At 37.5% G+C, this 17,514-nt stretch overlaps 1 protein-coding gene across 1 annotated transcript in view; it reads left to right on the plus strand.

The window, feature by feature from the left end:
- Window positions 1–17,514, plus strand: part of LOC148776201 (neurexin-1-beta) — a 795,940-nt gene that overhangs the window by 65,556 nt on the left and 712,870 nt on the right. The window contains exon 3 of the mRNA XM_088841488.1: window positions 12,880–13,318. Coding sequence (XP_088697614.1) covers window positions 12,880–13,318 — 439 coding nt within the window. The remainder of the gene's footprint in view (window positions 1–12,879; window positions 13,319–17,514) is intronic.

Here is a 17,514-nt window from a genome sequence, read left to right on the forward strand (position 1 = left end):
GTTTGGATCTTCCCCTTAAATGAGAAGACAGATATTTGCAAAAAGAAAAAGTTATACAGAAATGTATAAAATTAAGTAATAAATATTTAAAATGAAAATGCATTTGTCAAGTCTCTCTTGGTGGAGGATTTTCTAAGCTAAAAAGTGATGAATACAATCAAAAAATGATAGCAGATGGAAATGTTGAAGCTTTGGCATATCCAAAACACTGGCATACAATGTCACTGAGACAGTGGGGAAAGGACAGACTATATATAATAAATGGTATTCATGAATGCAGTGAACATATACTAAATGGTACATTATATACTAATGGCCACACCCCTCAGGAAAATATAAAAGTAAATGATGAAGGGAGATTCACTGAGTTCAAGAGGGTAGAGATACAAAAGAACATGAGTTGGTTAATCTACATAACATTTGGTGCCAGGATTTTATGATTATCAGTCTGAAGCTACTGTTTTTTGGTTGATGGGAAGATAGTTTCCCTTGGCGGGAGGCGGCGGGTGGAGGATGTGGCTACCTTCTCCTCACTGAGACTGGCAGACGATTAAAAAAGTCTTTTGGATAAAGCAGACGTGCATTGCCCTTATTAGCAGCATCTGCTGGCTTGGAATAGAAGCTTTAAACCCTAATTTACAGTGTGTTACATTCTGCAAGATCATGAAAGACTGAGGTTGAAAATATCTTCATCACTTAGTTGCAAAATAACAGTAAACATTGCAAGTTTATTGTTTCTAGTTAACTTTTTCAGTGTCTTTCTAAATTCCATTAGTAGGGGAAATAACTGCAAGATGTTTTCCCCTCAGGACTTTTATTTTTATATTTCAGCAGCAGCTTATTGTGAAGCTAATGCAGTTTTAAAGTTAGAATTGCCTTTAAATCAGTTACGGTTCCCTTTCTACCATGTTGCTGAGAAGACAGCTGCTCTTCATTTGTAATTGCTCAAGGGCCTCTGATGAGCCTGTGCCTGTGGGAGAAATGGTTTGTTGTTCTATTTATTTATTTATTTTTAGCAAAGGGTTTTGAAAGAGCCCTGAACACCGAAGTTCCCAATCCTCGCTCGTGATCAGAGCTTAATGCCAACTGGAACAATCCCTTGGTTTTTCTGAGCCCTCAGTTTGCCTGTGTGGATGCTCAGCTGCTCAGTCACTCGGTTGCGTCTGACTCTTTGTGACCCCATGAACTATAGACCACTGAGGTCCTCTGTCCTTGGGATTTCCCAGGCAAGAATACTGGAGTGGGTTGCCATTTCTTCCTCTAGGGAACCTCAGTTTACTCATCTGAGAAAGAGGATAGATCTAGTTTTCATCTTTTTTTTTTGAGTCAGTGTGTCAAATCTCATATTACTGACTATTGTGCTTCATTTTTGAGATATTATATTTTTTTTTTCCAAAGACATTACTGACTTACTGAATTTATTTTCAGAAAAAGAGACATTCCTATTTAATAGAACTCTTTCCACACTTAATGGAGTTATTTTGCCACACACCCATATGCCACTAAAAGCTTCATTAAATAGAGCTGTTAACCCAGGGACATCACAGTCTTTTAGCTCCTCTTTTAACTCCTACGGCTAACTTGCACAGATGGCATCCACTGTTGTCTACCAAACTGAGGTAGTTCACTGATGGTGGCAAGACGGAAGGACAAAGCAGGAGGATTTTTCTTTTCCTTCTTTTTATGAATAAGATGTATTTGGTGATGCTTATTTGAAACTAAGCAAAAAAAAAAAAGGTTTCTTTCCTTACATTGCTTAAACAAAATATTTTTTTATCTATATTTCATCTAATTTTTGGTTTCAAATTAAATGTCATATGCCTTTTAAAAAATGTCTTCACCATTCTGTTTTTTATTCTTTCTGTTAAAATTCAGGATTTCTTTTTTTAATTTAATTTAATGTGTTTATTTTTGGCTGCGCTGGGTCTTTGTTGCTGTGTGGCCTTTTCTCTAATTGCAGAGAGCAGGGTCTACGCTTTAGTTCCAGTGGCTTCTCCTGTTCTGGGAGCACAGGTTCTCAGGCATGCGGGCTTCAGTAGTTGTGGCATGTATGTTCAGTAGTTGTGGTTCCGAGGTTCTAGATCACAGGCTCAAAAGTTGTGGCGCACAAGCTTAGTTGCTGCTCAACATGTGGAATCTTTCTGGATCAGGGATTGAAGCTGTGTCTCCCACACTGACAGATAGATTCTTCATACGCCTTTATTGATAAATGATGTTATTGGAATCTATTTCATGTTCCATAATTAATTATTATTATTATTATGAAATATTTATTTTGGTGTGAAGCGTTTTGATTTAGTTGAACATTTTATGGGCATATCATCTCTAAACAGGATTAGAAAATGGGAAAAAACTCCATAAATTCCTACCCCCTCAAACCCCTTTTACCTTTTCAAGTGCTTTACGTAACTCTTCTTAAGACTGAGTTTCCTCAATGTGAAGTCGTGTTTTTAAAGAGGTATGGAGCTACTCTGTACAGGGCTTGTACGTCTCCTACACTTTCCTTGCCATCTGCTACCCTTTCTCTGCTACTGCTAAGTCACTTTAGTCGTGTCCGACTCTGTGCAACCCCACAGACGGAAGCCCACCAGGCTTCCCCGTCCCTGGGATTCTCCAGGCAAGAACACTGGAGTGGGTTGCCATTTCCTTCTCCAATGCATGAAAGGGAAAAGTGAAAGTGAAGTCGCTCAGTCGTGTCCGACTCTTAGCGACCCCATGGATTGCAGCCTACCAGGCTCCTCCATCCATGGGATTTCCCAGGCAAGAGTAATGGAGTGGGGTGCCATTGCCTACACTCTGATATGCTACAAATACACGAGTCCCTGCACCTGGCTGCGCATCTGCCTCAGTGGATGTATTCAGATTTTAGATGAAAACTTCAATGGTGTGATAGTCTCAGAAAAGCTAAAATCCTATTAGTCCCTTGATCAGTTAAGGTCAACAAACATTTTCTTAAAACCTTTTTTGCTTAAAATAAAGCAAGTTCTGTGCTAGGGTCTGGGTGTGAGAAAGCAACTAAAGCATAAGAAACTTGATCTCAGGTAGATGACAGGACAATAATGAGTACAACCGTTAAAAAAATGTGATTATCACAACCCTTGCCTTTACTCTGTCTTTATAATTATCTCTTCCTGCTGGCAGGAACACTGAGGGGAGCCTGTTGTTGTTGTTTTTTTAAAATCTTAATTGTAAGACTTTTATTTTATTTTTTGAGGGGGGGTGCTTTAACCCTTCCTTTGAAATGTGCTAAACTTATATAAGTGCTAAAATTTGTTTTTAAGCCAAGACATTTTGACCCAAGACCTTGAGTAAGACTATTAGTATATTTTAGCCAAGAAATCTCTAATTTCTGAAATTATTAAATATTTGTATTTAATATACAAAATATTTGCATTTACTATGGATTATTATATTAAATATTTATCTTAATATAAATTAAAATTATTTAATGCATATAAATATATGTATGTTTATTTTGATGTATATGTGGTATATATACATCATATACATCATGGGCTACCCTTGGGCTTCCTTTGTGGCTCAACTGGCAAAGAATCCACCTGCAATGCAGGAGACCTGGGTTCGATCCCTGGGTTGGCAAAATTCCCTGAAGAAGGAAACGTCTATCCACTCCAGTGTTCTGGCCTAGAGAATTCCATGGACTGTATAAGTCCATGGGGTCACAAAGAATCAGACACTTTTGAGCAACTTTCACTTTCATACATACATAATGTCTACTTATCTCTTAGATATGTACAATCTATTTTAAGATATGTGTATGTTTTTTCTCGGAGAAGGCAATGGCAAGCCACTCCAGTACTATTGCCTAGAAAATCCCATGGATGGAGGAGCCTGGTAGGCTGCAGTCCGTGGGGTCGCTAGGGGTCGGACACGACTGAGTGACTTTACTTTCACTTTTCACTTTCACACATTGGAGAAGGAAATGGCAAACCACTCCAGTGTTCTTGCCTGGAGAATCCCAGGGACGGGGGAGCCTGGTGGGCTCCCGTCTATGGGGTCACACAGAGTCGGACACGACTGAAGTGACTTAGCCGTATGTTTTTTCTGGACATCAGTGATAGCAGATTTAATGTTTATTACATTTAAACACATTTACATCGGGGAATGTATACACTCTGTGTGTGTATGCATCCACATATAGTTTACACATCACCTATATATGTGTGTGTATGTGTGTGGCAGATATTCAAGAGAAATTAAACTGCTTTATTCTCAGTGGCCCAAGATTTATTGGACTAAGGGTATGCAAAGGGAAGTGATTAAACTACATCTTCTTCAATACCTTGCCTAATAAATACTTATCTGATTAAACTGAAAGTGCAAGGATTGAAAAATCATTTCAAAATAATAAATAAGTTAATGTTAGGGATGAAACTTGTGATGCAGTTCGTGTCCTTTTCCTGTTTCTTATCTGCTGCTGCTGTCTTGGCAAAACAAATGACATTTACTCCTTAGTCGCCTGAGTGGTCCTTATACTGTTGGTTCACTTACTGGCTAACTCTTGGTTGTATTTTGAAATGGGCACATAGTTATAAGCAGATGGTCCATGGACAGATCACAGATAGGAAAAAAGAAGAATTAACTTTGGATGCTGGAAATATTCTTTTTCTTAATAGAGTAAAAATATTAAGTGCATTTAAAATGAACAAACAAAAAGTAAAGCTGAAACAGTCTCAGATTAATTCTTAAACCTCCTGGACTTTTAGAATATATTCAGTCATCCCTATCCATGGGTTCTGCACCCACAGATTCAACTAACCAAAGATGAAAAATATTCAGGGAAAAAAATACCAGGAAACAAAATACCAAAAAATACAAAAAAAATACCAAAAAACAAAACTTAAATTTGCCATGCACTGGCAACTATTTACATAGCATTTACATTCTATTAGGTATTATAAGTAATCTAGAGATGATTTAAACTATATGGGAGGATGTATATAGGTTATATGCAAATACTATGTCATAAGAGACTTGAACATCTGTGGATTTTGATATGGGGTAAGGGAGGAGTGTTCTGGAACCAATCCCTTGCAGATATCGAAGGAGGACTGTGTGTCTATATATGTATATATATTTGTATATATTATATCCTAAAAGACATAATGGTTAAAAACCACAGTATAGTCACAGAAATAGAAAAATAAGCCCCTCTGCCTATACTGGGCTTGAAGAGACATTTTATAGTCACGTGAAAAAATCCCTCTACTTAAGGTCCGTCTAGTCAAGGCTATGGTTTTTCCTGTGGTCATGTATGGATGTGAGAGTTGGACTGTGAAGAAAGCTGATCGCCGAGGAATTGATGCTTTTGAACTGTGGTGTTGGAGAAGACTCTTGAGAGTCCCCTGTAGCGCAAGGAGATCCAACCAGTCCATTCTAAGGGAGATCGATCCTGGGTGTTCATTGGAAGGACTGATGCTAAAGCTGAAACTGCAATACTTTGGCCACCTCATGCGATGAGTTGACTCACTGGAAAAGACTCTGATGCTGGGAAAGGTTGGGGGCGGGAGGAGAAGGGGACGACGGAGAATGAGATGGCTGGATGGCATCACCGACTCTGTGGACATGAGTTTGAGTGAACTCCGGGAGTTGGTGATGGACACGGAGGCCTGGCGTGCTGTGATTCATGGGGTCGCGGAGAGTCAGACACGACTGAGCGACTGAACTGAACTGAACTGAATTGTGATATCTGATTCATTTAAAGATATTTTAATCACCATAAATGAAAGGAAAGGTACTATTTTGTTTTGTTTTTTTTTGACTAATCCATGTAATTTATAACAAGGTCATCCCTTTGCATGGTGGCAAATGGCTGTTTGATTGTGAATCTCTTACTTTGCAACTATCAAAAACTAAGTGCAATTTCCTGCTGAGACAAAAACAAAGTTTGAAATTAATGTCTTTAGATATTCGAACACAGAGTATTAGACATGGTCATGATAAAAAACACTCAATGAACTCTGTACCTCTAAACATTTATTGATAAAATTATATAATGTTCCCTATCTCCTAGGATACTTCTGAGGAGTAAACATAATATGTCCATGCATCTCATAACATGACCTGGCAGAAAGCAAACCCTCCATAAATCTGAATTGATTCTTCTTGAAGTGGAGATGGTGGTGTTGGTGGTGGTGGTGGTGGTAGTTTGATGCCTAAAACTCCTTTTTATGAGTGAAAGTGAAACTCCCAGGATCATCAGTTTCCTGTGTAAACTTCCTGGCTGAGAAACCTCATCTCTAAAGAAAGCCTTTGGTGTACTTTACAATAGGGCTATCAGAATAAAAAAGAAAGGTCTAATCTGCTTTGATCTCTTTGATCCTGCTGGTTACAACTCTAATTTCTTTAATGCACTGACCAGTCATCTACCATGTGTCTTGTTAACTATTATTATTATTACACTTCGATTGTACAACTCGATAATTCAATGTAAGGATGATAATACTGTTATTCATAATGATAACCACATAAATAAGAGCAGCTACTATTTATTTTAGTACTTACTCTGTGCCAGGCCGTGTTCTTAGCACATTAATTGAGCTATTATTCATTTTTTACAATATTGACTATGCCAAAGCCTTTGACTGTGTGTATCACAATAAACTATGGAAAATTCTGAAAGAGATGGGAATACCAGACCACCTGACCTGCTTCTTGAGAAACCTGTATGCAGGTCAGGAAGCAACAGTCAGAACTGGACATGGAACAACAGACTGGTTCCAAATAGGAAAAGGAGTATGTCAAGGCTGTATATTGTCACCTTGCTTATTTAACTTATATGCGGAGTACATCATGAGGAACGCTCGGCTGGAAGAAGCACAAACTGGAATCAAGATTGCTGGGAGAAATATCAATCACCTCAGATATGCAGATGACACCACCCTTATGGCAGAAAGTGAAGAGGAACTCAAAAGCCTCTTGATGAAAGTGAAAGAGGAGAGTGAAAAGGTTGGCTTGAAGCTCAACATTCAGAAAACAAAGATCATGGCATCCGGTCCCATCACTTCATGGGAAATAGATGGGGAAACAATGGAAACAGTGTCAGACTTTATTTTTTTTGGGCTCCAAAATCACTGCGGATGCTGATTGCAGCCATGAAATTAAAAGACACTTACTCCTTGGAAGGAAAGTTATGACCATCCTAGATATTATATTAAAAAGCAGAGACATTATTTTGCCAACCAAGGTCCGTCTAGTCAAGGCTATGGTTTTTCCAGTGGTCATGTATGGATGTGAGAGTTGGACTGTGAAGAAAGCTGATCGCCGAGGAATTGATGCTTTTGAACTGTGGTGCTTGAGAAGACTCTTGAGAGTCCCTAGGACTGCAAGGAGATCCAACCAGTCTATTCTGAAGGAGATCAATCCTGGGTGTTCATTGGAAGGACTGATGCTAAAGCTGAAACTGCAATACTTTGGCCACCTCATGCGACGAGTTGACTCACTGGAAAAGACTCTGATGCTGGGAAGGATTGGGGATGTGAGGAGAAGGGGACGACAGAGAAGGCTGGATGGCATCACCGACTCTGTGGACATGACCTTGAGTGAACTCTGGGAGTTGGTGATGGACAGGGAGGCCTGGCATGCTGTGATTCATGGGGTCATGCGGACACGACTGAGCGACTGAACTGAACTGAACTACTCTGATAGTTAACATATGAAAAGCCTTGATCGATGCCTGTTAATTAATTTGAGCACCATTAAGATTTTTAAACTAAAACATATTGATAACAACAACAGCGAAAGTCATAATTTGAGTGGCAAACATCTTTCAATGATCTGATTATTTCATGCACATATTCTCATGTGGAAAGAGATTTATGTATCAGCCAATATCTTCAACATCATGTGTACAAACACTAGCTAGATAGAATTCTTGAGGCATGTCTGTGTACCTAAAGATGTGGTGAACATTCTCTTTACTAATGGATTAGAGTTTAACCAACCTAGACAGCATATTAAAAAACAGAGACATTACTTTGCCAACAAAGGTTCATCTAGTCAAAGCTGTGGTTTTTCCAGTAGTCATGCATGGATGTGAGAGTTGGACTGTAAAGAAAGCTGAGCACCAAAGAATTGATGCTTTGAAACTGTGCTATTGGAGAAGACTCTTGAGAGTCCTTTGGACTGCAAGGAGATCCAACCAGTCCATCCTAAAGGAAATCAGTCCTGAATATCATTGGAAGGACTGATGCTGAAGTTGAAGCTCCAATACTTTGGCCACCTGATGCAAAGAACTGACTCATTGGAAAAGACTCTGATGGTGAGAAAGATTGAAGGCAGGAGGAGAAGGGGACAATAGAGGATGAGATGGTTGGATGGCATCACCGACACGATAGATATGAGTATGAGTCTGCTCTGGGAGTTGGTGATGGAGAGGGAGGTCTGGTGTGCTGCAGTCCGTGGGGTTGCAAAGAGTCGGACATGACTGAGCAACTGAACTGACTGACTAGAGTTTGATACAGCTCAGAAGAGGGAACAATATCTTGGCGTCAAAATCATAACCAGGAGGAAATCCAAAGAGAAGGAGCAATGGGGCATCTTTTACCTCTGCCCCGAATTGCAGAGACTAAGGGAAAAAAGCTCAAGGATTTATGGATTTGACATTCCTTTCCTTTTTGGGGGTCTGATTTATAAATTAAGAAACTGAGACAGAGAGAAGTTAGGCAGCCTGACTTAAGTAAAAGCCTTGTGTTTAAACTGAGTCTATCCAGACTACCAAATTTTCATCCTTTAGCCCATTTATTTTTCCTGTCTTTTTAAGATTATTATCAAGATCAAATAAAATACTCAGTGACTGTCCACCTCAAGTTTCAAGCCTAAACCTATAAAAACACAAATTCATTACTCTTATTCTTGCTTATTTGTGAGTGACATTTTAAAAATTCTAACAAATGTTGAAAGAAAGGGAAAAGATCATCTCATAGCAATGTATGGAAATCATATGGCAGCTAAAGCAAACTATAAAAAAAGCCCAGCAAATAAATAAATACGTCTCTATTTCTTTGGGGCTTAGGTTATCATTTCATGAAGCAGGGAAGTGAAATTCAACATTTTGAATTACTCTTCAGAAAAACTTAAAATCAGTATCCCCCCCCCGAAAATATTGATTCTGTAAGAAGATCCAAATAAGTGTGTAAAAACATCAACAACTTTTAAGATGATAAAGTGTATGGAGATTTGTTGAAAGTTGAAACTATTAAATGATTACAACTTTAAGCATAAATAAGAAAAACATATATGAATAATAATTTGTAGATTGAAAACCATACTATCTCAGAAGGAAGCCAAAGAAAAAACAGATTTGGAGTGTTTGCTGGCTACTCATTATTATTATAACTGAACTATGTTCAGTGCATTTTAAGAATAAGTCTAGTCTTAGAAAAGTATAGTGCTTATGAAATCTGGGTCAGATGAAGCAGTTGTATAGGTCTGAGAGCCATCAGTCTGCCTATCCAATATCACTCTTCTGTCTAGAGTTGTCTTTCAAAATATACGAAATAAGAAAAAAAAATCGTGCTCAAGATAGTTCTTCTAGAAAAATTATTTCACTACTGGAGAATTTTAACTCAGGTGTTTTTACTATGAAAGTAGTTTCTACCCCATAAAATTAGTTTGAAGGTGATATGTCAGCTTGCCATTTGTAACTGAACATGTATGTAAGTTTTCACATTTTTCTAGGGAAATTGGCTAAAAATTATAGCTAGGTTATGATATGGGTCCATGATACCACATTCTGTTATATTTTAACTGTACTTGTAACTATTGTTATTAATAATATGTGAAGTATATTTTTAAAAATGAAGAAATAATATTATTCAACTCTCAGCAAGTGTTTATTGAATATCTGCTCCATGCCAAGCACTGATCTTGTTGCAGGGTTTTTGCGTGCATAGAGCAGACATTCTGGTGGAGATTTATTTTCCTGTTTTGGGTGGGAGGGCATAGTTCATGGCTAACCCTAAGTATTATGATCTAGGGAATCCTAACGTTTCTTCTCCATCTTCCTGAACCTTCCTGAATCACCAGGGCACCCGATTCACTCGTGAGATTTTAAATCTCTCACCTAAATTCTCACCTAGAATTGCCCTAACGCTGCATATTTTCAGATTTCTGATAGCTGATGTGTGGGACTCATGAGACGATATACCCCACCTTACACACACTTGCTCATGTCAAAAACATCCAATTCCATTTCTATAGTTCTATTTTATGGTGATGTGTTAGCATTGATCAGCATTATCATCTGCATCATTTGGGTCAGAAAATACTCTTTCCTGATTAATGTCAGAAGAATCTCCACATATTAAGATATAAATCATCAGGAAAAATGAACAAAAAATAGGCTTAGGTAGCTTGAAAATCATGATGAGAGGTGATAAAACTTAGAAAATCTGCCATGGAAAGCATTTTATCCAGTTCTAAAAATTCCCTTATGGCTCAGCTCTTAAAGAATCTGCCTGCAGTGTGGAAGACCTAGGTTCAATCCCTGGGTTGGGAAGATCCCTGGAAGAGGGAAAGGCTGACCACTCCGGTACGCTGGCCTGGATAATTCCATGGACTATATAGCCCATGGGGTCATGAAGAGTCAGACATGACTGAGCAACATTCACTTTCTCTTTTAAAGATTCTCAGAGAAATCAACCTTATATCAACTTTCCCGAAGGTTAATAAATAGTTCTTTCTCTTTTCAAGGAAGTATATTAAGAATTAATCTAATTCCTTTTCATTATAGCTTTAGTTCATTTCTCTTTTGCTGTCAATGTGCTGTGCTTAGTCGTTCAGTCATGTCCAACTCTTTGCCCCCATGGACTATAGCCCACCAGGCTCCTCTGTTCATGGGGATTCTCCAGACAAGAATACTGGAGTGGGTTGCCATGCCCTCCTCTAAAGAATCTTCCCAACCCAGGGATTGAACCCAGGCCTCCTGCATTGCAGGCAGATTTGTTGTCAATAAATGTTTGTTAAACCTTTATACATCTATGTTCAAGGAATAAGGGATATAGTATTCTTTATAATAATCCTTCTTCAAGATAAAGATAAACTGAAACACCAGGAGTAGCATTGAAATATGTGATATATTTAGTTGGCATAATTCATCTAAAATATACCAATTATATGAGTGTGCTTAATTTCTGAACATTTTCTCATAATAAATTAGAACTCATATCTTTATGTCTACTGGATGATAATAAAGAGATGATGATATTTATTATCATACAGTTTGATGTGGTTGATATTATTGAGATCTCACAATGTGCTTGGCATTGGATTGATTCCCTTTTAGGTAGATTTTATCACATGCATTTTCTTCTTTAAATATTTTAACCATTTTGAAAAGTGTTGGGGCTTCCAAAGTGGTGCTAGTGGTAAAGAACCTGCCTGCCAACGCAGGAGACATAAGAGACATGGGTTTGATCCCTGGGTCAGAAAGAACCCACACCAGGATTCTTGCCTGGAGAATCCTACATCCAGAGGAGCCTGGTGGGCCTGGAAGACTACAGTCCATGGGGTCACAAAGAGTCGAACATGAATGAGTGACTAAGCATGCTTGTAAAGTATTATCTCTCTATAAACAAGTCTTGGAGATCATACTCAAGGAGTCTGAAACTAGAACTTGCACTTTTACTCACTCTGAAAAGTGAATGTTCATTAACAAATCCTATCAGGAAATTCATCAGACACATTATTGGCTCAGTTACCATGAGTTTAGAAGAAATAACAGCTGTCTTGACTTGGTTAACTTTATAGCACTAATCAGACACAGGCTTATTTATTCTGTTATACAAATTTATTTTTATACATGGATAAATGAATTTACAAACCGACAGTGTTGACTGCTGTGAAATTTCAAGTGTCTTTGTAAAAGTAATTAGATAGTTATCTGGACATAGATAAATAATTTATCCTTAAGTCAGTATGACTTACATCTTTTGGAAATGTAATTATTCATAGTATGGATTTTGTAGAGAAAGGATGTGAATCTCTCTTTATCCTTATGTCGAAATAGCTACAAATTTATTATGGTGATGTGATAGCAGCTGCATGATGTTGTGAGCCATTCCAGTGGATTTGTCCCAAGTGCTGTTTGGAGTCCCAGAAAAGCGCTGGGACTATTAACAAACAATGAGAACTACCCCACCACTTTGGTGAAGTGCCTTTGGAAATGAGGGTACAAGGCAAACTTTGTTCCATATCAGTATACATTAAGAGTATTGGTTACATAGACTGAATGGATTTAGGGAAAATACCAAGTTCCAGAGTTAACTAACATTATTCAAGCAGTTATTAATGCAGGGCAGGGTAAGAGAGAACTTCTGGATCTTAGTCATAGTTTATAATTTTTCTGAGAAAATTTAAGATGTTTTCTGTCTCAGTTGTGATTTTACAAAGTTAATATATACTGTGGATATATAGACCATAGAAGTGATCCTATATTTTAGGGGACTGGCATTTGAAAGCATTTAATTTGGAATGTTTCAGTGATGGTAAAACTGAAAAACCTCAGTATTTATATTTAATAAACAAAGCATAATAGCCAACTAATGAAAGCAAATGCTTTAAGTGCAAGTCTACAAACGCTTGAAATAATGAAATTTCTATACAGATTTATTCAAGTTATTTGAGTTAGCTACAGAGACTTTATGTGAGTGTGTACATATATTTGAATGAAATTAGGTCATTAGTTCAATGAATTGATACCTGGATTTTATTTGGCTGAAAAAAAAACTGTCTTGTACATCAAAAGGCAGTAAACATTGTATGTCTTTTCATGCTCTACTTGGAAGTTACATGAACTGATAGCAAGTTGGAAATATTAAAATACAGGCACAGTTTCTCACTATTATCCTCTCCCTATAGGTTGTGTATAAAAATAATGATGTAAGGCTGGAGTTATCTCGACTTGCCAAGCAAGGTGACCCAAAGATGAAGATCCATGGAGTGGTGGCATTTAAATGTGAGAATGTTGCAACTTTGGACCCAATCACCTTTGAAACCCCAGAATCCTTCATCTCTTTGCCTAAATGGAATGCAAAGAAAACAGGCTCCATATCCTTTGATTTCCGTACAACGGAGCCAAATGGCCTCATCTTATTTAGTCATGGCAAGCCACGACACCAAAAAGATGCCAAGCACCCACAGATGATAAAGGTAGACTTCTTTGCTATTGAGATGCTGGATGGCCACCTCTACCTCCTCCTGGACATGGGGTCAGGTACAATCAAAATCAAAGCCCTGCAGAAGAAAGTGAATGATGGAGAATGGTATCATGTGGACTTCCAGAGGGACGGACGGTCAGGTAATTTATCATTTTTTATGCTGTTTAGCTGTTAGAACACCATTTGTAAGGAATTAAAATCAACTCATATTAAAAAGTTCTTGCATTTCTGTCTTTAGGGGAAAGGAAATTGTTATTATTTCTGTTTCACATCGTATAAGAATCAGAAGGAGCTAATTAATCGTCATAGTTGGGCATCAAACCCCAAATGCTCAAATGACTTCAAGAACAGCTTCTTAAATGAACATTAAATGGATAATCAAGTGCCAAATCTTGCAAGAAATTTTATCTTGAGTTTGCAAATGACAAAACTCAAGGTTCTTATGTTCCCAATTATCTCTTATATCATTGGATGTCTAGAGGTGCCTGAAGTGGCAAATATAAAATCTGGAAAAAAATCAATGATTCATATATCAAATCCTTAGTTTAATACAATATATATCAAATCCTTAGTTTAATACAATATAGTTTTTATCCAAGATGGGCCTACAGTATCAAAAACACTTTAATCATTACAGGAGGATTTCAAGGATGCTGGCAAAACTCTGCTGCCTTCCAAATAGCTTTCCTTTCTGATAAAAGAGGTTTCAAATTCCACCAACAAGAATTCATTTCTCTGACTTCCTTTTGCTGCACTTGTTTATTTATTTTTATTCTGAAGTCTTTGTGAGGTGGGGGGAAGGAGGGCATGTTGCAGAGAGGCCTGAAGAAACACCGTTTACTTTGAAATGCAGAAGTAGATTAGGCGGCTTAGGGAGTTGAGCAGTGTTAGGTTTGTGGGGGCAAGGACCATACAGGCAAAGGAAATAGTATTTGGAAACCCAGAGGTGGGGGGGGGGGTTGGGGAGAGAAACAATTTGTTTCAGGTCTGCAACTGTGTATTATTTCACTTTCTTGACCCTTTGCTTTCATGGTGATTGGACCTCTCACTTACAAATCAAGTTATCTTCTAATGGAAGATGGTTGAATTTAGACTTAGCCACTCTCCTCTCCCTCCCCCAACTCTCTCATTTGGTTTTATACTATACCAGCCTCTCTGGATTCTCCACTAAATACCAGTATAAGCTTGGCCTCAGCATTTTTTTTTTTTTATTAAGGCCTGGATGTCTTTCTTTGCAAAGCAGCTTGGGAAGGATTCACTTGATTCCAGTACCAGGGACAGGGAATTAACAGTGATGGAGACTAGGATTCTATATGTTTGCAAAGTTTTCTTGAGGCCATGATTTGGTCAGCCACATTTGGAAACCACAGATCAGATGACATTCAGATGACACCTAGAGTGCTTCTTTCAGATCCAAGAATCTGTGATTACCATCCCAGGTTAGAAGGGCCTTGCTGAAGTGCTGAGGGGAACCCTTCTCACTCCTTCCTTTCATAGACACCAGTGTCGCTTGTCTGTTTCTGGCTTCTCTGCAGCAGAACAGTTTGTTATTTGACAATTATTCATGCCTTCCTTTTCTGTTTATCTATCTAGAAGATCATATTTACCTTTATGGAAATATCTTTTTTGTCCACTAAAATAAAGAGATGAAATGTTTGAAAATTGGGAGGGAGGCAGGGGTGAGGGTGAAGTGTTGAAGGATGGTCAGAACCCATTGCTCTGATCCCCAAGAATTTTACAGACAGTTTCTGATTCATTCTTCTCTGTACACTTGGTCTCTATGTTCTTTCATTCCTCTAAAGAAATTCAAAAGGAAAAGAAGCTACTGTTGTGTGTAGTCTGTGCTTTGTTGTCATTTCCCCAGTATCTTAGATGATTAAGAGTAAACAGTAAAAAAAAAAATTTTTTGTCTGTTGTACTTTACTGTGCATTACAAATTGGATTCCTCTTTGTTTTTCCGATTTAAGCTGAGAAGAGTTCATTGATATGAATACAGAAATATAGCAATAGGTGGCCACCTGTTGGCTTCCCCCAGACTATTTCTATCAGAATTAACAATTAATTTGCTTCTGAAGAACCTTCAGAAGGAAGACTTAAAAGAGGATGGGAATATGACGAATCTTGTGTTTGACATACTAACTTATGGATGTTATCACTTGACTTAAAATATATCTAGAACTAATTTTGAAAGTGACTTTCAAGAATATATATAATTTTAGTCAGATATTATAACAATTTAAAACAGATTTAAATTTAAATCAGATCAGTAGGTATCTTTTGGAAGTTCAGAAGGGTAAAAAAAAAATACTACACTGCAGACTGGTTGTATTTCTTTCACCTAAAATTTTTTCTAAGTATTTTCTAACTGTATGAAAAAGTATATAGTTAATGTCAAATTTTTATTAAATGCAAAATAATATGAAATTGAAAATAAAATCATTAATTATTCATTTGATAATAATGATTTATACCTGGATATTTCTTTCCAGTCTTAAGTGGTGATGCAGTCTAATTAGTTTCCCAAGTTCCCTGGGTGACCTATTACAATAAGAATCAGATTAATACCTTAATCCTCAAGTCAAGGAATTTCTACATTTTTTTTCTATTTAAACTCTTTAATTCCTCCAGATTACCAAAATTTTATTAACTGCTCTGTTTATACCCTCATTGGAAAAGGTCAGAGCAGAAAATACCAACTTTAATTTACAAAGTTCAGTGCTAAATGAGAAAAAGAGAGATGTCTTAAGAGAATATTATTTGCAGTAAGAAAGAAGATAAACAAATGGTGGATTTCTGTTAGAATCCATTGGAAATATTTAGTATGCTTGATGTTGGTGTTTTGATGCTAAAGTACTTTAATTTGATAATGATTTCAGGTTAGTGAAATGAAACAAACAATATAAAAGCCAATGTTCATTCACTAAACCAAATTCTGCTTTACTAAATTGAAGGGAAAAAAAAAAAGAAAGAACTCATATTATGTTGGCCTAGCTCAAGGGAGTTTAATGTAGTTTTAATAACTGCAGCTGTTAATATTTTATATATAGTATTTTAATTAAGTTCTATATTTGCACATTGCATTGGTTTGGTATAAAGCAGCTTTTAAAAGATTGAATGACTAGCTGTACTGGCTTTTTTTTTTTAATTTCTTAAATTTTTTTTAATTTTTATTTTTATTGGAGGCTAATTATTTTACAATATTATATTGGTTGGTTTTGCCATACATTGACATGAATCCACCCCGGGTGTACATGAGTTCCCCCTCCCGAACCCCCCTCCCACCTCCCTCCTCCCCTTATCCTCCCTCTGGGTCATCCCTGCATACCAGCCCCGAGCATCCTGTAACATGCATTGATCCTGAACTGGCGATTCGTTTCACATATGATAATATACATGTTTCAGTGCCATTCTCCCAAACCATCCCACCCTCACCCTCTCCCACAGAGTCCCAAAGACTGTTCTATACATCTGTGTCTCTTTTGCTGTCTCGTATACAGTGTACTGGCTTTTATTTTACTTAAAGGATATTTCTGAGTTATGCTTGGAGAAATGCTAAAATTTATAGCTCAGTTAAAACAAGGAAGGGGCTTCCCTGGTGGCTCAGACGGTAAACAATCTGCCTGCAATGCAAGAGACCTGGATTTGATCCCTGGGCTGGGAAGATCCCTTGGAGAGGGGAATGGTGACCCACTCCAGTATTGTCACCTGGAGAACTCCATGGACAAAGGAGCCTGGTGGGCTACAGTCCATGAGGTCACAAAGAGTCAGACATGGCTGAGCAACTAACACTCACTTTTGAAACTAAGAAACATAGTATTTCAAGAAATAATTTGTTTCACCGATATTTCACATCAGCTATATTCAGAGGCTATATGAAAATTACTCTTAATATAGCATGGGAAATGATACTGATATGACTTGGCAACATTGGCTGATTTCTGACACATGGACAATGAAGGTCATAGCTATTGATTTGTCTGGGAACCTCTTTGGCTGAATATTTTAAAAGCATTTAATTAGCAATATTATCTCTGTTATTAAAATAAAGGAATCCTGGGCCTAGGAATTATTCTTTCTCCTATTGACCATACTAAAATTAGTAGGGCCAGCAGTCACGGTCATTAACTTGATGCTAATAGTTCTTGGCTATCTTGTTCAGAGACTGAGTTAAAACTATGTTGGTAGATAGACTGAATTTTTTATATTCCCCAGTTTATAAGGGAAATCCATGTATAACAAGGACTGTCTTATTTATGTTTATATCCACAGGTCCTGGTGCTTCTATATGCAGTAACAGGTGCTCCGTACATAATTGGTATAAGAAAAAGATAAAGAA

Source organism: Moschus berezovskii, chromosome 11, assembly GCF_049115385.1.
Source record: "Moschus berezovskii isolate FMDL1 chromosome 11, NW_MosBer_1.0, whole genome shotgun sequence".
NCBI classification, from domain to species: Eukaryota; Metazoa; Chordata; class Mammalia; order Artiodactyla; family Moschidae; genus Moschus; species Moschus berezovskii.